Here is a 20,875-nt window from a genome sequence, read left to right as displayed (position 1 = left end):
TGAAGGAATTCAGAATCCACTCTCATGTTAATCCTACCACCACTTCCTTCTTCCTCATCTCCACCCACCACACCCCACACCGCATGAGCAATCTGTGGTCAGATTTTGTAGAGGCCAGTCTTTGGTCCCACCCCCTCTCTCTCACTCTCTTTTTTGCACCCTTGCCTAGACCACCAGAGGAGTACTAAGCGTTCGGGCAGACTGACCCAGCAGTGATGGCCATGGTGGTGATGATGGTGGTGGTGGTGATGGTGGTGGTGATGATAGTGATGGTGATGGTGGTGGTAAAGGTGATGGTGATGGTGGTGGTAATAACGATGCTGGTGGTGATGATGGAGATGGTCGCGATGATGGTGATGGTGGTGATGGTGATGGTGGTGATGGTGGTGGTGATGATGGTGGTGGTAAAGGTGATGGTGATGGTGGTGGTGGTGGTGATGGTGGTGATGATGATGATTGAAGGTGATGGTGGTGATCATGTTGTTTCAATTCATTGAGAACTTAACCTTAAATTAAACCTTAACTTAAGTGTTTTATCAATATATCTTCTTTTAATATTTAAACAATTATCTGAGATAGACATTATTAGTGTCATTTTGCAGAAAAGGAAACTGAGACTTAGAGAGCTTCGACAACCTGCCCAAGTCCCATAGCTAACAACCATGGAACCCAGGCCCGTGCGCCCCACAGTGTGTGCTCCTACCACTGCCCCTGCTCAGCGGGATGGAAAGAAGCCAGGATATTTCACTTAGGGCCCAAAGAGGAGTAGACTGGCAGGGCGCCTGGGGAAAACGTGGGTGGTAGCAAGGCGGCCCCCTCTCAGTGCTGTCCCAGTGCCCTGGGCCTTCCAGACTTCTCTGCAAGGAAACCCCATCCTTAGGTTCTCCTGGTCCTTCACCTGCCAGCCCCCGTGGAAACGTTTTATCCAGAGACCCATCCCGCCCACCCCTGTCCCAACCCCATTCCAAGGTGCACCCTGCTTTTTTTTTTAATTAATGTATAATCATCATATAACATTGTATAAGTTTAAGGTGTACTGGCCTGTTGATTTGATACGTTCATATGTAGCAATATGCTTGCCACCATAATTGCTAACACCTCTATCCCTTCACATAATTATCTTTTTTTTTGCTTTTGCAGTGAGAACAATTAAGATGTGATCTCTCAGCAACTTTGAAGTTCATAATACAGTGCTGTTGGCTCTAATCGCAGTGCTGTGGATTGGATCCCCGGGCCTTATTTATCTACGAGGAGCAAGTTTGTGCCCTTAAACAGCACATGCTCAGCTTTCAAAGGCTTCAGCTCGGGACCTGCATCCTCTCCTGGGCTGTTCAGCATCCTTGGGACCGGGCTGAGCTCAACGCTGCCAGGATGGAGCAGGCCGCTCTCACCTCCTGCCTCGCAGCTGGTTTCCCCAGCTCCCTGTGTCATTTTCCTTTTTCTTGTCAGTTCTTTTCATCTGAAAAGGTCAGGGAGGCTTCAGGGGGTTCTGGCCCAGCAGGCCGCGCTCCGCTGTGGGGATGGAAGCTCAGGGGCAGAGCCCTCGGCTCAGCTCTCCCAGCAGAGGTCCTGACACCTGGAGAGCCACGCCCCCCCTACACCCCCTGGGCATCCTGTCGGTCCTGGGGGGCCCAGCTGGTGAGACACAGGGGTGGGGGTACGGTTCTGTGGGGAGCTCACGCTGCCCCCACAGGGGTGGGGCTAGGTGGTCTGGGTGACGGGGTGTCCTGCAGAACGGAAGGTCTCTCCCACCCCCGACGCTGAGGCCCTCCCACACACAGCCCATTTCAAAAACAAAGGAGCTAACACACCATTGTAAAGCAATTATACCCCAATAAAGATGTTAAAAAAATAAATAAATAAAAATGTCTGGGAGGAAAAAAAAAAAAAAAGCAAAGGAGCCAGCCAGTTCCAGAGATCGAGGGTCCTGCCCTCACCCCAGCAGCAAGTTCTAGCCCCCCAGGCCCCCACCGCTGGGCACCCAGGGGCTGCCCCCTCGTCGCCCTTCCGGACGTCTCATGGGGGTCTCCCACACGAGAGCGAGTGCAGGTGTCTGAGCCAGTCTGGGGAAGGGGAGGTCAGATGCTCCCCAATCAGCCCTGTGCCCCCAGGGCTCTACCCAGAGGCCAGGGACCAGGAGGGCCATCGCCCCTTTCCTCCCAACATGTGCTCTCAGCCTGGAGCCAGGACAGGGCCCAGAAGGGGAGGCCTTGGCCCGAGAACCTCCCCCCTGGGAAAACTGCCCCCTGCGGCCTACCTCGAGGGTCCCCAGAGGTACCAAAGGGCCCACGCAGGGGCTGGGGGTCAAGCTCAGGAGGACTCCCTCTGGACCAGAGCTCCCCACTCCAGCCCGTGTGTCCACGGTGCCCTCCCTCCCCCACGCCTGGCCGTCCACACGGGTCACGAGCACAGACAGATCACCGTGGAGAGGACACCCACAGGCCCTTGGCCAGCGGTGACGAACAGAGCAGAGAGGAGATGGGCTGGGCTGCAGATTCCAGAGCCAAGCCCACCAGAGCCCTGGCAGCAGTGGCACCCTCCACCCAGCTGCACCCTCCACCACCCACAGGTGACTCGAGAAGGAAAACCCACCCTGCACCTCCCAGACGCAGGACTCTCCTGTGTTGTAACAAGCATGGGGCGAGGGGAGGGCGGGGAGAGCCTGGAAAGCCCTGACAAGGGGCTCAAAACTGAGTCACGGTACCCTGGGGCAGAGAGAAGCACCTTCCCTGGCTGGGCTCCCAGCTCAGGTGCAAAACTGAAGAAGGGGAGGGGATAAGGGCCCCCCCTCTGCAAGGAGGGTGTAAAGAGCCCTGGGGTGGGTAGACTGTGGCCCCAGTGTCCCAGGCCTTCCTGCATCTACGCTCTCTGAAGCGGGACCCTGCAGCTCCTCCACCAAGAGACGCAGGCTGGCCCCCTTCCCCTTGAATCTGGGCTGGCCTTGCACGGTGCCAGACTGGGGCCGGAGACCACAAGCCCCATGTCCCTCTTCTTCACTCATGGCCCACCTCACAACAAGGGGCAGAGTCCGTTTCTCAGGAAGAGGTGCTGAAAATGAAGGGATGGACATAATGCCACACTGTGAGGTCAGACAGCAACAACCAGAACTAAACCCTCGGCCCCTGTGTCGAGGCTGCTCTGAGGCCCTGAGATTTGGGCCATGCTTGTTATGCAGCACAAGCAGTCTCTCCTGACTGCTGCAGGAAAAGATGCTGGAGGGCACATGTCTCCCTCCTCCCCAGCTCCGGTTAAGGCATCAGTTCCCACGGTAGCTGTATCTTTCCATCAGTTCCCATGGTAGCTGCCTCCTGCCTCCCCCCACCACCTCCTTCCCTTCCTAGCAGAGCATTTTCCAAGGACAAGGACCTGCCTCCCCAAACCAGGCCAGCCCAGAATGCAGTAAATGCTCAATAAATCACTGGTGAACCAATGAATGGGTGAATAAGTGAACGAATCCAGTATCCTGCCTTGGGCAGAACACGCTACTCACAGCATGAACTGTGTCGGAGACCAAGGCACACATCCCCTAGCTGACCAAGCCCTGTGTGTGCTGAGCACACGGTCTCCTACACATAGGCTCACCACACACTCAGAAACACGGGCTTGGCTTCAGGGGGGACCCACAAGCCACGGATGATCCCATGAAAACCAGGCTGCAGCCACTCTGAGCACAGAGTTCCGAAGGAGGTCTTGGTCACTGTCATGGAACTAGGGCGTTTCTACCCGGGGGATGCGTGCACACACGTCTACACATTCATAGGCGTGTGCACAGGCACACACACACACACACACATGCATGTACGTGTGCACGGAGGTGGTACAAGAATGCATGTGGGCACATGGCACAAATGCATGTGGGCACACGCATACACACAGATGCACACACACTCAGGATCCCAGGCCCCAGGGACTGCACCTCGGTGGACATGAAGGTGTGGCACTGCCCCTCCCTACTACATGAGGCAGTGTGGGCGGCCTCAGACTCTTCCTGAGACGCTTCCAGCCTCTGTTTTGTTGAACCAAATGTGGGTCTGTGACAACTTAGTCAAGCGACAAGCGACACGGATCTTGGTGGCCAGGGCTCAATGGGCAGCAACGGATGACTTCACCCTTTGGTTTCCACACACTTGCACACGTGTAGTGGGCACATGCGTGCCTGTGTCTACAGGCCAACAGACCTCACCTGGGCTGGACCCACAGGAGGCCAAGGACAGGCGTGGCTAGGGGACTGAGTTTGCAGGAGTGGTGTCAGCCCCCAGCACTGCCCCCTCAGGTGTGGGTTGTGTCTACACTGCAGAGACGCGGGTGTCCTGGGACAAGAGAAAGCACAGGAACGGCCACGGAAGCTCTGCCAGCTCCTCCCTGTGACAGGTGAGGGCACATGTGAGCCCAGGAGAACCAAGCCTGCTCCCCAGAAGTTCCTACCCTGTGTCCACACCCCCCTGCAGGTCTGCGCCCCTCCCTTCCTGGCCCCAGGAATCCCCCAGGGCTAAGCCATCTCCACGGACCTGCCGAGTTCTGTCTGATCCCCCGAACCCCACGACTGTATTGGGATTCCCATTGGTCAGATGAAGACACTGAGGCCCAGAGAGGCCAGACATCTTGGCCAAAACCCGGACGCCCCCGCTCGGCATGTGGAATAGGCTGGGTCCGCACAGCAGAATCCTCAACCCCCCACGCTGGAATCCGCTTCAGTGGCTTTGCCGGGCAGCCAAGCTTTCTGATACCAAGGCCAGGCACTGGGCCCCCAGCCACACTGCTTTCTCCCCAGCGAGCAGGGCTCAGGACCCCCTGCACCCAGGCTGACCCGCCCCAGCAGTACAGGAGAGGGCCGTGCACGCAGAAGTCGTGTGCCGACTGCCAGGGCCGTTAACGTGAAGATAGGGGACACCCTAATTAAATAACGTTTTATTGAACTTTCAAATGGTGAAATGCATTGAAGTCACCACCTTTGATTTGTCACTTTCAGACTCAGTTTAAGGTTGTCCCTCTTCCCCTTTCGAGGTGCAGGTCTAGGGTCTGTTCAGTCCTGCACAGGCTCCTTCCAAGCTCCCGTAGGTCTCAGCTTCGGCTGCTGCTGACAGTGACCTTGCAGCTTGCTCAAGGTCACCGGCTTCTAAGGCATGTGGTCCACAGACTCCCAAGGCACTGAGATGGGGGTGTGGGTCATCTGTTCCCAGGGGCCACACGGGGAGATTGACCTGGGCAGCAGCTGTGGCGTGACCACAGGGTCTGGGCATAAGCGGTGTCTCTGAGCACTCGGGGACCATGGGCTGTGGGGAAGAGCCATGTTTCAGCCCCCATCTTCCCCTTCTGCGATAGGGTAACCCCGTCTCTCGGGCACAGTTGCGAGACCAGCGGGCACGGAGTCACCTGGAGGCTTCGTTAGAACGCAGCTGCACCCAGCAGTTTCGGGGCCGCCTCAGAGTCAGAAATCTCTGCCAGGGCAGGGATCTGCCTGGACACCCAAAGCTACAGGTCACTGGCAAGGTCAAGCCACAGGTGGGGAGGGCACTGTAGACCGAGAGCCGCAAGTGCAGATTCCTGTGGTCCCAGCGGTCAGAGCGTAACAAGAAGCCAGCCAGGCCCCGCCCCCAACCCGACTGTCATCACGGGGTCATCAGCCTCGTCCTGGAGCCCCCAGGTTCACCAGGCTGGGCAGGAAAACCTGCTCTGCCCTTGGGGAGGGGCCCCATCCTAAGTCCGGCCCTGAGAAACACCCAGAAAGCAGGAGCACCCTCCCTTCCGGGTCCCAAATGTCGCCCCCTTTCCACCTCACCTCCAGGTCCTCAAATCACCCTCCCCGACCCAGACGTGCCCCCCAGGGACTTTCCTGGTAGTCCCAACACAACCTTCTTCTTTTCTCTCTCCCACCCAGGAAACTTTCCACTCCTTCACCTGCCTAACCCAGCACAGTGCTTGGAAAAAGAAGCAGTCTCCCCCACTAATTCAGACTCAAGAGTGAATGGCTGATGGGACCTGCCAGAGCTGCCGATGAACCTAAATGCCTCTCTAATTGGTCGAGGATTGAAATAAAGCCAAACCAGGGTCCTTGACCCCGCCTGCACGTGGCATCGCCTGAGGGTTTTTACCTGTGGAGGCCCGCCCAGATTATGTCCTAACGGGGAAGCTGGGCGGCGGCCCGGGATCAGTGGTTTTAAAAGCTCCCCGAGTATTGAGGACCAGCCGGGGCCGAGAACCGTGGAATTGGGGAGTTTCACACACTGAGGGGAACGGAGCCTTGTGGGGCTGACCTTCCCATGGGAATTTCCAGGACTCACCCAGCTTCTGGTTCTACCACCCGTCCACCCCGACCATCACCCCATTCATTCATTCATCCTTCCGGTCATTCGTTCCCAGCATTTATGGGGCGCCTTTGTGGTGCCAGGCTCTGCCTGACGCCCTGGAGGAGCGGCAGTGAGTGAGACGGACCCCCCGCTGTGCTCGTGGGCTCGGGTTCTGCGGGGGACTCTGGGCTGTCAGAGCACGGGGTGCTGTGACGGGGTGGGAAAGGTGCTGTCTAGATGGGGTGCCCAGCCAGGGCTGTCCACCGGGGGGCTTGGGGCCGGGGGGGAGGGAGCCGTGCACAAGGGCCCTCCAGCCAGAGGGGCGGAGTGCACCAAGATCCTGGGGCAGGAGCCTGCGGTGAGGGGCAGGGCGGCTGGTGCAGAGTGCGACTGGCCCAAGCCTGGGACAGGAAGGAAGTGGGGACCCTGTAGGCCTGAGAGCAGGCAGAGGACGCTGGGCCACCCACGTCCAGCAGCCCCACAGGGTCAGTGTCAGCGTCTCACTTGACAGATTCAGAAACTGAGGCAAGAAGCCCAAAGCTCCAAGATTTGCCCAGACCTGCTGGCCCCGAAGGCAGGGACCCGGCTGTCCCCTCACGTCCTCACTGCGAGCACCTCAGCCCCCAGGTCTCCCCCCACAAGGCCCAGCAGCTCAGACTGACGCAGCGTCTGACAGCCTGCAGCCTCCTGGGTGACGGAGGCCACAGATAAGGAGACCCCGGTGTGGCTAAGGGGCTCTGCTCCCCTCCCCCAGCCCCACGCACCAGGCACAGAGCTCGCGGGAGGGGCTGGCGGGGGGTGTCCGGGCAGGGTATGTGTAGGCGGCCGTGTGGCCGTGTCCTCCCGTGTCGCGGAAGCCACAAGAAACCACTCCTTCCGGCAGCTTCCCTCTGGGGAGCCCCTCAGGGATCGGGGAGCAGGCAGAGGAGTTTCTGGGTGAACCCCCCGCCCCTTCTTAGCTGGGGCTTTCCCAGCTGGCAGCTTCGGGGGGCCCGGGCCCATTCCCTCCCTGCAGTTGGGCCCTCACCTGTCACCCCCACCGGCGGGGCCACGGGGATTTCTCCCCCAGCCCAGGGCTACGGCCATCCAGCCGCCCAAGTTCAGAGGAGAAAAGGCCCGGCCTGAATGAGCTGGGGCCCCCAGGGCAGCACAGGCCCGCAATGCCCCGAGGAGCAGGGAAGAGTGACCAGGAGCCGACTGGGGGCTCAGACCAGGGTTCTAGGGCCCCTGCCTCTCAGCAGCCAGACGCGACCTAGGAAGTTCCTTGTCCCCTGGAAACCTCAGCTGGTGCTGTAAAGCGGGGCTGGCAACAGGACCTGTCCCCCGGCTCGGGCTTGAGGATGAGTGGACGCATTTGCAGAGCTGGCCTTGTGGGGACAGAGCCGTGAGCCTGGTCAGCGCAGGACTCCGGTGTCCCCAGCATCCTCCCTGCCCTGCCCCCACACCCCCCCTGAGGATCATTGATGGGGGAGGGCATCCGGGCCCCACGGCAGGCTGCGTGTGAGCCCCAGACTTCCACAGTGCCCCCTACACCCGGCTGTCCCTGTAGACGCCCCGCATCCTCTTCCCAGCTGCACGGTCAGAAAGCAGGCCCAGGGTGACTGGGGGCCGGGACCGGGGAGGACCCCCTGCAGCCCTAACGCCACAGACCCGACTCAGACGAGACTCCTCCCTGCTAAAGTGCTGTCCACTGCGGCATCCTCCCCGGAGCTGGTTACAAAGCAGGGTGCAGCCTCCACCTGCCGGGCCAGAACCTCATTCTCAGGTGATGGGCAGTCATGTCGGGGAAGCGCTGCTCTGGAACGCAGAGTCCGGATCGAAGATTAAGCAGCTTAAATTCAGAAGCGCAAGTCCAGGGCAGCGACAGCCAGGAGGGAACTGAGGCGGGAGAAGCCGCGAGGCCACAGACGCAGCGCCCTCAGCAGCCGTCACGCCCGGGCACATGGGCTCTGCACGCGGGCTTCCACGGGCGTGGCCCCCAGGCGGCAAGGCACAGATCCACCCCCTCCCGTCATGGCTTGCCCTGCGGAGCCTCGGCCCCAGCACTCGCTGCCCCGTGGGCCTCTCGGGATGGCAGAGCCCCTCCCGTGTGGTCTCTGGTCCAAGCCGAGCTCAAGAGTTGTGACACCAAGACGGGCACGGGAAGCAGCCAGGGGTCGTGGGGACACAGTGGCCGTGAGGCTGCCCCAGCCATTCACAGCCACTGCTCGTTTCCCACAGCCAGCACTCCTGCCCGCAGGTGGTGGGCGGGGCTCAGGACAGGTGAGCCGCTCCTGCAGGCCACCTGGGCCCGAGCTGCTCTCTCACACCACCTTGGCGCCTGGCTGTCCCATTCCCTCCCTGCGGGACCCCCAGGAGGAGGGGCCTATGCCCCTGCTCCACCCGGTGGGGGCAGCCCCAGGGGCAGGGCAGCTGCGCGCCTGGGAGGGAGACCCCATCTCTCACTCCCACTGTCGTACAGGCTCGTTCCCGCCAGACCCAAGGGACTGACGCTCACCTTTCCCGCCGCCCACCTGCCTGGGAATGGGCTACGGAGAAGGCCAGCTTTGGGTGAGGATTTGCACCTCCTTGTTTTCCAAAACGGAAATCCTCCCTCACACTGCGTCCAGAGGCCTGAGTTTATCCGTTAGCCCTCAGTCGCGTTAATTAGCCAGAGGAGAGGGAGTTGTGGAAGGCGCCCAGCGTGGGCAGAGGGAGGGGGCCTGGCCTGGAGCCCAGGGAGTCCGGTGGGTGTCCAGGTGACCTGGGGAAGAGGACCCGCAACGCCCGGGGGGCTCTCACGAGAAGGTCCAGCGCGGCGGGGGGCTGGGACCTGGTGCCGCCAGCTCCCCCAGGTTCAGCGCACAGGAGAGAAGTCGCCAGCCACACGGGGAGTCACTTGGGGGCTCCCACAGCTCCCCTCCCCCAACCCCACCCCGACTCCATCACCCACTAAACCCCGGGCTCAGGGGTGGCGACCGGTGCAGCCAGGGGCAGGAAGTGCTGAGGCGGGCTGAGCCGGGGGGCCTTGGGGCAGAGGGAGAGCCGCCCAGCAGGGCCAGGGCAGAGCAGGGGGTGGCCCCAAGTGGGGCTCTGGGCGCCCCACTTCCCATCCTTTTCACCCCAACTGCAGGGCCGCCTCTGCTGCCCTCCGGGGCCTCCCTAGTCACGGCCCGGCCAACACACCACAGGGTCCCCGCGGCCGTCAGGCAGGGTGCAGGCTCCTGGGGCTGGCTGCCGCGGCCCAGGCCAAAGGCCCAGACGGCGCTTCCCCACCTGCTGAGGCGCGCTATGGAATGTTCTCTGCCACCCTGCAGCAGGTCTCGGCCGTTCCCGGAGACCCACATTCCCCCCGCCAGGCACATCCAGCCCCGAAACACCCAAGTCCTCAGGGCACCGGAGGAAGCGGTGTCTGAGGGGCACTGAGTTTACCACGTGGGCCCTTCCCCGTCTCCCCTTGACGTCAGGCCCCGTATACAGACACACACAGAACCCACACGCCACTGCTCCCCCTCCTCCGTTCTCACCAGAAGTGGGGAGCAGGGCTTGAGCCCCCATCACCCAAGGCCTGGTTCTCCTCTCTGGGCGGACAGGCCGAGGGTGGAGGTGTGTCAGGAAGCCCCCTGGGAGTGCCCGCCCCGGGGTTAGTGGCGACCCGGAGTCCCCTGGGCCTATCCCGGCCACCTGGGCCCCAGGCCTTCCCTCACCCTGCCCGCTCCCCAGTGCCCAGGGCCTAGCAAGGCCTCCTTTGCACTTGGCCTTGGGGGCCACATCCCTGGGCAAGGTTCCAGACCAGGTCCAGGACCGTCTTGCTGGCAGGGCGAGGATGTTCCCTGAGTGGCGCCCGCCGGTCTCCTGGTTCCTGGCAGGAATGTTTGGGGCCCCGTGGGCGGCAATAACCGGGCCCGGGTCAGCGGCTGCCCCACAGGTCTGTTAATAGGTGAACCATTGACAGACACAGGACAGCGGGTCATCCATGGCTGGGCAACAGAGGGTTGCCATAGCAATGCCCAAAACAGAACCCCAGGCCTCCGAGTGTTAGGATGCAGGCTGGGCTCTGGGGGAGCCAGGGTGGGGGGCACCTCAGACGTACACATCCAACCCCAGCTCTTAGAGCAGAGGCGCGGCTGCTGAGATGGAGGCCACGGGGCAGCCTGGCCTGCGGGGGGCATCGCAGACCCCTCACTTTCCTTCACCAAGAAATCAAGGCATCACAGCATCTCCTCACAAAGGGACCTTAGGAGACCGCCCTTCCCTTCACGGCTACATCACCTCAGGTTAAGCCGCCAGTGGCCACGCGGGGCCCCCCCACCCCAGGCCTCCTGCTGCCTGGCTCTACGTTCCTGAGCCTTTAAAGTGGGCTGGTGCCAGTCCTGCCAACCTCAGAGACTCCCGTCCTGCACCAGGAGGAGTGGTGCACCTGAAGAGCCCCAGCAGGTGAGGGCCGTGTGACTCGGGGGAGTCAGTCCTGGCCGCGGGCAGAACAGTGACCCCTAAAGAGCTGTCTCAGTTCTAAACCCCAGAACCCGCAAACGCAACCGTATTTGGAAAAACCTTACATCTGTCTTTACAGATGTCATTAAGGTAAGGATCGAGATGAGATCATTCTGCATTACCCGAGTAGACCTTAAACCCAATGACTGGTGTCCTTAAAAGGAGAGCAGAGACACAGACGCGGGAAGAAGGCCACGTGACCTTGGAGGAGACAGAGACGGGACGGATGCGGCCACAAGCCAGGGATGCTGGCAGCACCGGGAGCTGGAAGAGGCCGAAGGACCCCACCCTCGAGCCCCCTGAGGCAGCGATGACCCGCCTACACCCCGATTTCACACTTCTGGCCTCCAAATAAATTTCTGTAGCTCGAAGCCGCCCAGTTTGTGGTCATCTGATACGGCAGCCCCAGGAAACCAGCACAGCCCTGCGGGACATGAGCTGCCCACCATGGGAAGCAAGTTCTACACTGGCTGCAGGACAGGCAGTGGAGAGAGTCAGGAGCACAGGAGACAGCTGGGATTCACACCCCTGCACCCCCCGGAGGCCAGGCGTCCTCAGACCCTTCGTTTAACTCGGTTTTTGACAGGAAACAAGCAGGAGCGGAAGCAGCAGCCTGGTGAGTCCCCACAAGTGAGCCCAGGAGTGAGCTCTCAGCACACAGCGGCACCAGAAAACCCCAAACATCGCTGTTAGCAGCCGTCGGGAGGAAATCGGCCCCCAGCCCCTCCAGGAACCGTTCCCTTTCATCATCAGCCAACCGCTACCAGGTCAGCGTGGGGCCGCCCAGGTCCCACCTCCCACCTCGGTGCCCCAGGTCTGATTGGTGTCCTTGGCCGGTGCCCGGCGTCCCACCCCCCAACTTAGCAAAACTCCGCAAACCCACCCTTGCGTGCAGTGAGGCTCCGTCTGAAAAGTCTTCAGAAAGCTGCGTGTTGGAGCCAGGTCTGTTTGTTTTAACTGATTTCCGGCTCCTGGCAGGTGGGGTGGGAGTGGGAGTGGGGGGAGTGCAGGAACATGCTCACGGGCCCCGAGTAGCTGACAGCTCCAGGGAAGGAGCAGGCGCCCCACCCCTCACACTGCTTCCCTGTGACCTTGGGGTGCCCTTGAGCGCACCCCCCCACCTCCTCTCTTGCTAATCTCTAGCAGCAGAAGGTCATCAGGTATCTCGAGCCACACAAAGATTGTCGGGTCGCCCTAAGAGCACCTTGATGGGAAATGGTCTGCTGACCAGAGCGCACGGGAGGGTTCTCCTCAAGGTGGAGAAACAAGCAGGAAATGTCTTTGTGTGATTGTGTCTTCAGGTACAAATCAGACACAGAGGGAAGCCAGTGAGATGTAGGAAACAGAGCCTAGAGCCTGCTCGTGTCTGTTGCAGGCACGTGGGGGTGGGGGTGGGTGTCCTCTGTGTGCACGTGTGTGTACATGGATGTGCAGGTGTTGTGCGTGTGTGTGTGCATGCCTGTGTGTGTGCGTGTGACTTGCTGTGTGTAAGTGTGTGTGTGACTTGTTCGGTGTGTGTGTGTGCACGTGTGCACATGACTTGCTCTGTGTGTGTGCGTGTGCACACGTGTGCGTGTCCTCTATTCAGGTCTGTCTTCCTGACAGCAGTCTGCACACACAGGTGTAGGGCCGGCTCCCCTCCCCTGACCCTGCAGACTCAACCCTCCGCCCGGGACCGTGGGGTAACCGCGCAGCCTGGCGAGCTCAGCGTCAGGGAGCTGACCCCGACGTGGGCCTTCCACAGGCCACCCTCATCTGGCCCTGGCCTGAGCGGGAATCCACTTCCCGCACCTCCACTCCCGTGCTGAAGGCCGAGGCCGGTACTGGAGGCAGCCACCGGTCCCTGGAAACAGGTGCAGGCCTCATCCCTCAGGTCCCACCCCTCGGGCCCCCCTTCAAACTGAGGCCTGACACGTAAGCATGAGCCTCTGGGTGTCAGCCCGCCTCCAGGCGGCCACATGCAGCATGTGGCTGGCGGGACCTCTGACCCCGTGATCCGGCCGCCTGTGTCAGGCTCTGGGGCCGCCTGCCCAGCCGAGTCCCTTCCTGGGACGTGGCAAGACCAAGGCTGCTCTGAGAGTCTTCGCAGCAGAGGCCGCGGGGGGCCCGGGAGGCCGGTGGCCTGGGAGGGCTGGCATACCACATCATTCTGCGTGGGAAGAGGTCCCGCCAGAGCCGCGGGGACCCCCCCAGCACAGCGCTGGCCTGCCAGAGACTGCCTCTTTTTCAGATGATTTTGCAAACGAGAAAATGAAACAAAAACTGCTTATTATAAAGAAATACCACTGGCTCCCTTTGGGGCTTTTTGTGTCTGTTTCAGTGTCCCCTGCTGGACACTGGCTTCCTGGGTCAGGATGGGGCCTCCCAGAGCGCTGCGTGGCCAGCGCAGCCCACACGAGCGAGGCCCTCTGCGGATGTGCGCTGCGGTGCTTCCCGAAGGCTGGACCCCTGAAGGTGACCTTTGAGACAAGATCCGCGCCTCCTTCCGGCGAGGTCTTGGCGGCCAAGGCAAAGCCTCTGCTGCCATCTGGTGGTGAGTCTCGGAATCGCAGGTGGTCATCTGGGAACTGGACACCCCTGGGAGAATCTAGCTCACCACCCTCGTGAACCGGTAAGGATGGGAATCTGATACTCAGAGGGCTTGATAAATCTGCCCGTGTTCACGCAGCGAGCCGCCTGCAGAGCAACCAGCCTGGCTTCCTCAGCGCCTCCTGACTTACTGGTTAGGGGTGGGGGTAGGGGTTCCGAGGTAGGGGTTCCGTGTCCCGCCTTTGAGGTCAGGCAGAGGGGGTGGGTCCTGGCCAGGCCCTCACCGATGGCGAGCACCGGGCAAGGGACTCAGCCTCCAAGCCTGGGTTTCCTCCCTAGCAGTGGAGCCTGTTACAGGCGGCTGGGCGGCTTGAGGGCTGCCAGCTGCCAGGGCGGTTGGCACAGTGCCAGGCACACAGTAGGCGCTCAGTGAATGCCCTTGCTGCTGCCGCTGCTGCTGAGGAGGACCCAGAGGTCAATGCGACCTGAGCCCTGGGATGGGAGAGGCGGCCTCCAGCGAGACTGCTCTCCCCGCACTCGCCCCACCCATGGAGGCGACCACTCTGGCGTGTCCCGGATTAGCCTGGTCGTAGGTGTCTCTTGGAGAATTATGGGACACACAGACTCCTGGACTCCAGCCCCACACGGTCTGATTTGCTGGGTCTGGGACAGGGCCCAGGAATCTGTATTCGTGCAGCACTCTGGGTGGGTCCCAAAGGCTGACAGGTTTGGGGGCTGCTGACCCATCCCACCTTCATGGTTCTGGTAGAGGGGACAGACACGTGTCCTAGAGCGGGCAAGGCCAGGCTCTGGTGGCCCAAGACTGGGCAGTGTCCCCCCCAGGAGAGATGTGACCAGAGGTAGACCCTTGTCACCTAACCTGGGTGAGGAAGGGCCGGCAGGCAGAGGCACAGCAGCAGGCGGTGGGGGCCTGGCACCTGCACAGGTGATGAGCTCCAGGCCCTGCATCAGTAGACGGACACGAGCTTGGGAGGAGCTTGAAGGGAGGGGGAGCAGACGGTCCTCTGGTTTCAGAAGTTCCTCCTGCAACAGCCCGAGGGACTGATACCAGTGGGAGCACCACAGTCAGGGATCTGGTGGCTGTCAGATCCCAGAGCGCGGCCGGGCAGCCGCAGCCCAAGCTGTGCTCCCTGCTTTGCATCAGTGTGGCCTCCGGTTCAGCAAGCGCCAGGCAGACCCGCCCTCAGCTCTGCAGAAGACGGTGGTCAGCTGGGTGCCTGCGCAGAGTCCGTGTAACTTGGCTGACAGCAACCATGGTGGGTGGGCCGTGCGGGGAGACTGTTCCAGAACAGACCCTAAGACGAGGAGGCTCGGACGCCAGCTGACATGGCAGCACCAGACGGGCGAAGGCCACCGGGATGCAGGCTGGGCCTCCCGGGCCCAGGAGGGGCCGACCCTGGCCCTCTGTCAATGGCCTCAGGAGCTGGTCGTGCCCCAGAGTCCCGGGCATCTCCGAAGGTGCAGAGCAGCCATGGGCCAGCCCTTGGGCCCCTTAGCTTGAGAAACACCCAGGCAGGGAGGAGAGCAGAGAAGGGGCGTGTACCGCCCGGGGGCCCTGGGAGGACAGCGGGACGAGGCTTTGCTTCAGGAATCCAGGCAAGGTGGGGTCTCCCAGCGAGCTGCCATCAGGGAGTCCTCTCAGCTCCCTGCCTGGGCTGGGCCCCAGGGCTCTCTGCAAATCCCCAAGGAGCTCCATCCCGGATTCCCTGAGCCGGCTGCGTGACCTCACACCCCTCCCCAGAGGGCCAAAGTCTGCGTATTCAGGTCTGCATTAGTCAGCTCGAGCCGCCGTGAGGAATGCCGTAGACGGGGAGGCTTAAACAACGGAAGCTCATTTTCTCACGGTCCTGGAGGCTGGAAATCTGAGATCAAGGTGCCACAGGCGTGGCTCCTCTGAGGTCGCCCTCCTGGGCATGCAGACGGCTGTCCCCTCCCTGTGACCCCCTTGGTCATCCCTCTGTGTGTGTCTGGGTCCTAACCTCCCCTCCTTGTACGGCCACCAGCCCTATGGGGTTAGGAGCCACGCTCATGACCTCATTTTAACTTATTCACCCCTTTGGAGACCCTCATCTTCAAAATAGTCACATTCCAGGGCTTCCCTGGTGGCGCAGTGGCTGAGAGTCCGCCTGCCGATGCAGGGGACATGGGTTCATGCCCCGGTCCGGGAAGATCCCACATGCCGCGGAGCGGCTGGGCCCGTGAGCCATGGCCGCTGAGCCTGCGCGTCTGGAGCCTGTGCTCCGCAACAGGAGAGGCCACAACAGTGAGAGGCCCGCGTACCGCAAAAAAAAAAAAAAAAGTCACACTCTGAAATGCCTGGGGTGAGGACTTACATATGGATTTGGGGATCACAGCTCAGGCCGTTACCAGGCCTGGGCAAGAACCACAGTGAACTCAAGACCAGCAGCATCTAATGACAGGTCAGTTCTGGCTGCGGCCAGACCGACAGGACCCCTCAGCCCCCCAGACCCGGTGCAGTGATAGGCCAGGCTGTACAAAATGGAAGGCGGCCTCTGGGGTACCCGGGAGGAACAGGGACCTCAGAGACTCTGATTTTCCAAAGTACCAGCCCAGCCCCCTAGTGCAGTGGCTGTTTACGCTGCCTACCCAGGGCATGCCCTTCTCCACGGGTGTGGATGCAAAGGCAGGGCAGTGGCAGGGGGGCTTCCTGTTGGAAGGAGCCTGGGGGGGGGTGGAAAGGAGTCTGGAGAAGCTCCCACGGGGTGAGGCCCCTTCCCTAGATGGGGCCAAACCCAGAGCGACCCCAAGCTACAAGGGCGCAAGTGTGTGTGTGTGTGTGTGTGTGTGTGTGTGTTCTCACACTGTGTGTTAAGCAGGGCTCACTTTTGGAAATTCTCCCATGTGCCCTCCCTGCTTGCTGTCCAGTTTCTCCCGGGAGGAGAAGCCTGGGCACCACCACAAGGAACATCCCGCTGGGCCCCATCAGGGCGCCCAGGGCCCCTGGCCTCCGCTGCCCGGGAGAGGGCCCTCCACATGGCCTGGCAACACCAGCAGTGCCCGTCCAGCCGGGACATCCGCTCGCTTCCCACTCCCGGAGGCCACATCCGGCCGCCCACTGCCCTCTACATGGTCACCGCGCAGCTGGCAGCCCCTGGCTGATCGCCCACCCCCTGCTGGCTCCCCCGGGAGGCTGCTTGTCTCCTCCCATAGCGGGGGAGTCTGGGCACACAGCACGAAGGCCGCCCCTCTGTGTGGGGAACACTCAGACCTGGTTGCCAGAAACCCCCGAGGGCCCCGTGCCTGTTTCAGGAAGGGGGAGCCAGAGTGAGGGGGGCCCCCAGGGTGTGGTACCTAACAGAGATGGACACTTCTGATTTCCGGGGAGCAAAACCCCAAGGGAGCTGGGACAGAAGTCCCCAGGGGGAGGCCAGCCGTCAGGAAATCCCCACCTGGCACCCCAGTTCCCACACAGGGTTAGAGAAGCGAGCCCAGATCCTCTCCCTCCCAAGTCCCCCGCCCCTCCCCCCTCCCTCCATCCCTCGGGGCTCTTGGAGGAGTCCCTCCTTCCTGCACCGGGTCTGGGAGCCAGGAGGCGACCCGGTCACTTAGAGGCAGCCGGGGCTGAACAGGGACAGGCGGACCAGTCTCCCCCGCCCCTTCGTCTCTCGCATCCCCATTGCGGGTCCCCTCGCGCCTTCTCCATTGCTCTCCAACCACCCCCCCCCCGCCACGAAAATAGTACGGCCAGCACACAGCAAGTTGCTTGTGTCACCTGCTCTTTATTGACTGCCACGGGCTGCCTTCTCATGGGTGACCAGATGCCCCAAGAGCGGCACTACATAGAGAAGGGTTGGAGGGGAGGGGGTCTGAGAGGTGCAGCCTGCAGAGAGCCCGGGCGCACGGGAGCCCCACCAGACGGATCTCACGGCACCTGGCTCGGCCCCGGTGAGGGCGCCTGCCACCAAGGGCTGAGACGCACCTGGCTGGCCCTGGAGACCAGAGGCCACCCAGAGATTGCTCAGCGAGGGGTGTTCTCTGACCTCCCGGCCAGCCTGGACGGCCCGCAAGCCCGGGAGGATGGGGATGCCGTCTGAGAAGCTGGGATGGCGGTCACTTCCACCGACTGGCTGGTGTTGGAATCTGGGTCACTCTGAGGTCTGAGCACCTCAGGCCAAGGCCCCGAGCTCTCCAGGCTACTCTCTCAAACCCTCATGCCCTCGGAGAAAAGGAAAAGGAAATGGAAAAGGGGGAGGCAGGGGAGACAGACGCCCCACTTTCTAGGGTTCCCCTGGAGGGATGGGTGGCGGGGCCGCAGCGGGTGGCAGCCGAGGCCGAGGCCGAGCTTAGGAGGAGGGCGCGGAGCTGGGCTTCTCCTCCCGCGACACGGGGATGGCCCGCTCGCTGTGGCCGGCATCCATGCCAGACGTGACCTTGGGGCCGGAGAAGGTCAGCATGCCGTCCGCAGACAGCGAGCAGGAGAGCGCGGACTGATCCACGTTGGAAGGCAGGCGGTAGCGGCGGTGGAACTCGCGGGAGATGTAGCCGTGGTCATCCTGGGGGGCCGGGGGAGGGCGCAGTCAGAGACGCCGCCACAGTGGGTGGCGGCCACCTCTCACAGAGGAGGGCATCCTGGACCGCACGAGGGTCAGACCCACGATACCCTCACAGGGCGTGGGCTGGACCGTGTCCAGGGCTCTGGGACCGCGCTGCATCCCTGCATACAGTCTGGGCTTGCCTGGGGCCCCTGGCTCTTCACGATAATGTCACCCCACCGTCGTGTGAGTGGTCCTGCCCCTGGCCCGGCCCTTGGGTCCAGCTATCCCTGCACCTCTGGCCTCACAGACTGCTTGGGCTCAGGTCCCTGCCATCCATCTAGCTGAGTCAGAAAGCCATGCCTCGACGTTCCCTTCTCCTGACGCCCTGGACCCAGCTTAGCCCCTGGCCCGACTCCCTCCCCTCCAGGTGGAAAGACCCAGAGCCTCGGCGTAGTGTCCGGGCATCTCCAGGGGCCCAGGAGGGGAGAACAGCAGATGCAGTGGGGTCTCTCCCCCGCCTCCAGCTTCCCCACTACTGGACAAAGCCCTGATCTCTGAGCTGTCCTGGCTGGGCCCCTGCCCCCTCGAGATAACGGGCTCCGGGCACTCGGGCTCCGACACGAGTCAGCTGTACCGTCCTCCCGGGAGAAGCTGGTGTGAAAACCTACGTGGCTTGGAGCTCGCTCCCTTGGTGCTGGTGTCTCCTGGGGTCTTTCCTAATCCCACCCCGTCACCCAGGGGATTTGGACAGAGCCCGGGATGCCGAGTAGCTCCTGAGTGGGGTTCCCCACAGGCCCCGCCGGCCGTTCATCTGCTGCCCAGGCCTGCTGCGGGCCCGGGGCGGCCTCCTGTCACCAGGACGGGGCCTCGCTCGGGGGTGCAGCCCCTCCCTGCGGGCCCAGGCTCACCTGCCGCTCGTTGTGCTTGCCATGGATTTCCACGAAGTCCTCCTGCACCTTCACCGTCAGGTCCTCGGGAGAGAAGTGCTTCACGTCCAGGAAGATGACAAACTTGTCCCGGTCGGATCGCACCTGAAACCAAGTGTCCGTGTGGGTCTCCACGGGGCTGCGGCTCAGGGAGGGGGGTGGCCGGGGCTCAGTCCCCAGTCATCAGAACAGAACCTGCAGTCAAGGCTCTAAGCTCTCCGTCCACGTGCCCGGGGGGCAGAGGGACCTGGGACTCAGGCCTCTGTGGCCACTGGGCTGATAGCCGGAGCCCCGGGGCTCTGCGGCCGCCTGGTGGGTGAGGGGCTGCCTGGGTGATGGCTGTGGGCTGCGCGGCCTGTTACACATTGGTTGGTTGGCTGCTTACGTGTTGTTTGGCTGGTCGGTGGGACTGAGCACTTGGAATAAGGTCACAGCCCTGGGGCTCTGCCCGCCTCTCTGTGAACAGCCTGGGGCTTTGTCTCTGCACACGGACGGACGTGCATGTGACATGCCGGCAGCCTACGCAGGCTGCCCAGCTCCTCGCACAGAGACTGCTTTCGGCCGCCTCCCCTCCCACTCCCCTCGCTGGGGACGCTCCCTTGGGCTCCGTCGGTCCCAGAATGGTCGGCGTTTCACCACCTCCGAGCAGGCCTCTGTGTTTTAGGCAGTGGTGACCCCTGGCACCTCCAGAGCACTGGACCCTGGGAGGGAAGGCCGGTGGGCTGCCTTGCCTGCCCTCGGGGCCTGGCCTTGGGCGCCCGGGCGAACTCGGGAAGAGCCCACACTCCGCAGCTCCATGGCCGCAGAGGGCTTCAGACAGGAGGCCTCCTGCCAGACCTCGCTGCTGGAGGGAAAGTGCAGCCCCAGGCCACACAGAGCTCCGTCCACCAGCGCCCGTGCCCTGGGCTGTTCCGGGGGCTCCCGGCACATGGAGGGACGGCTCCAACAACATACGGGCCGTGCGCTGATGACAGGCAGCAGGCGGGCTCTTCCTCCCAGCACCCCGGGGGCACGCGAGGCTCTGCTGCGGGGTGGTCTGCCTGGCCTCTGTGCGTCCAGGACGGACGAGGTGGGCTGAGGCGGGAAAGTGGCCCCGCGGCGGTCACCAGCCGCTCCATGAAGCAGGGCGCGGGCACGCAGCGCAGGGGTGCCGCGTCTGCCCCAGGGCCGGCCCTCACAAGCCCCCGCTTCTCGCCCGGCCACGGCCCGGCCCCCGTGCAGCCGCAGGAGGAAGCAGCGCGCAGCGGGTCTTACCTCGGAGATGCCGGAGTCCAGCACACTGCGAAAGAGGGACTGTCGGTAGTAGGGGCTGATGGTGGAGGACAGGAAGGGCAGCAGGTCGTACTCGAAGAGCCCCTCGCCGAAGAACTGGTCGAAGAGCCGGCTAGGGTAGAAGGGGCCCAGGGCACGTTTGAACCAGGGGTGCTGGATGGCGACGTCCATGGTGGGCGCGGACTCTGCAGGGACCCGGGGCCGGCGGGGAGTCAGGGCAGGGGCCTCTGGGCAGCGCACTGAGGACCCGGGGCGCACGCCCTCCTTATATACGGCGGGACAGAATGGAGGCATCAGGGGGATTTGTCTGGAAGGCGTGAGCTCAGGAGGGAGGCCGCCCAGTCAGCAGAAACGTGGGCTGGGCTGAGCGTGCACGTCTCCCAGCCCCGGGCTGCAGCGCTGACAGACCAGAGCTTGGGGCGCCAGGGGAACGGCGTCCCCAGGGGGCTTCTCTGTGCGTGGCTCTGTGCCCCCCAACACTCAGCAGGTGCTCAGCAAAGGCTCGCATCTCCCCTTTCCTGGGCGGGGGTGCTGTGTGCCAGGTAGCATGCCCGTGTCTGCATATGTGGTGCCCTGTGACCTCACGGCCACCTTACGAGAGGGAGCTCGTACCCCTGGTTCACAGACGAGGAGACTGAGGCACAGAGGCTAGACAAGTGGTCCCCGAATCCCACCGCCACGAGGCGAGGCTGCATTGTGTTTCAGAACAGAATTACCTCCATGACCTCTTCCTGATTACAAACATTATACGTACTTGTAAAAACTCTCAACAAAGACAGAAAATGAAGAGAGGAAACTAGAAAGCGCCCGTAATTCCAGCACCGGGGGGCCCTGCTGTGGCGTCTGTGTGCATCCTGAGGGGGGGCAGGTT

General features: G+C 62.4%; 1 protein-coding gene across 1 annotated transcript; it reads right to left on the bottom strand.

The window, feature by feature from the left end:
• Positions 1–17,030: 17,030 nt before the first annotated feature.
• CRYAA (crystallin alpha A) lies at positions 17,031–20,248 on the bottom strand. Its single transcript, XM_067737321.1, has 3 exons — positions 19,987–20,248; positions 18,715–18,837; positions 17,031–17,824 (listed from the first exon to the last, which is right to left on the bottom strand). The coding sequence occupies exons 1-3, from the start codon at positions 20,173–20,175 to the stop codon at positions 17,615–17,617; spliced, it is 522 nt and encodes a 173-aa protein (XP_067593422.1). The 5' UTR covers positions 20,176–20,248; the 3' UTR covers positions 17,031–17,614.
• Positions 20,249–20,875: the final 627 nt, after the last annotated feature.

The sequence above is a fragment of the Pseudorca crassidens genome, chromosome 5, assembly GCF_039906515.1.
Source record: "Pseudorca crassidens isolate mPseCra1 chromosome 5, mPseCra1.hap1, whole genome shotgun sequence".
Classification (NCBI taxonomy): Eukaryota; Metazoa; Chordata; class Mammalia; order Artiodactyla; family Delphinidae; genus Pseudorca; species Pseudorca crassidens.
Note: the sequence above shows the minus strand (reverse complement) of the source record. Positions and strands in the feature narration are given on the sequence as shown.

Bases quoted from the DNA above. Each gene is read 5' to 3' on its own strand.
- CRYAA (XM_067737321.1), bottom strand. From the start codon at position 20,175: ATGGACGTCGCCATCCAGCACCCCTGGTTCAAACGTGCCCTGGGCCCC. The intron at 18,838-19,986 runs GTAAGACCCGCT...ACTTGGTTTCAG, and splicing joins TGGACTCCGGCATCTCCGAG to GTGCGATCCGACCGGGACAA. The intron at 17,825-18,714 runs GTGAGCCTGGGC...CCGGCCCCCCAG, and splicing joins GCAAGCACAACGAGCGGCAG to GATGACCACGGCTACATCTC.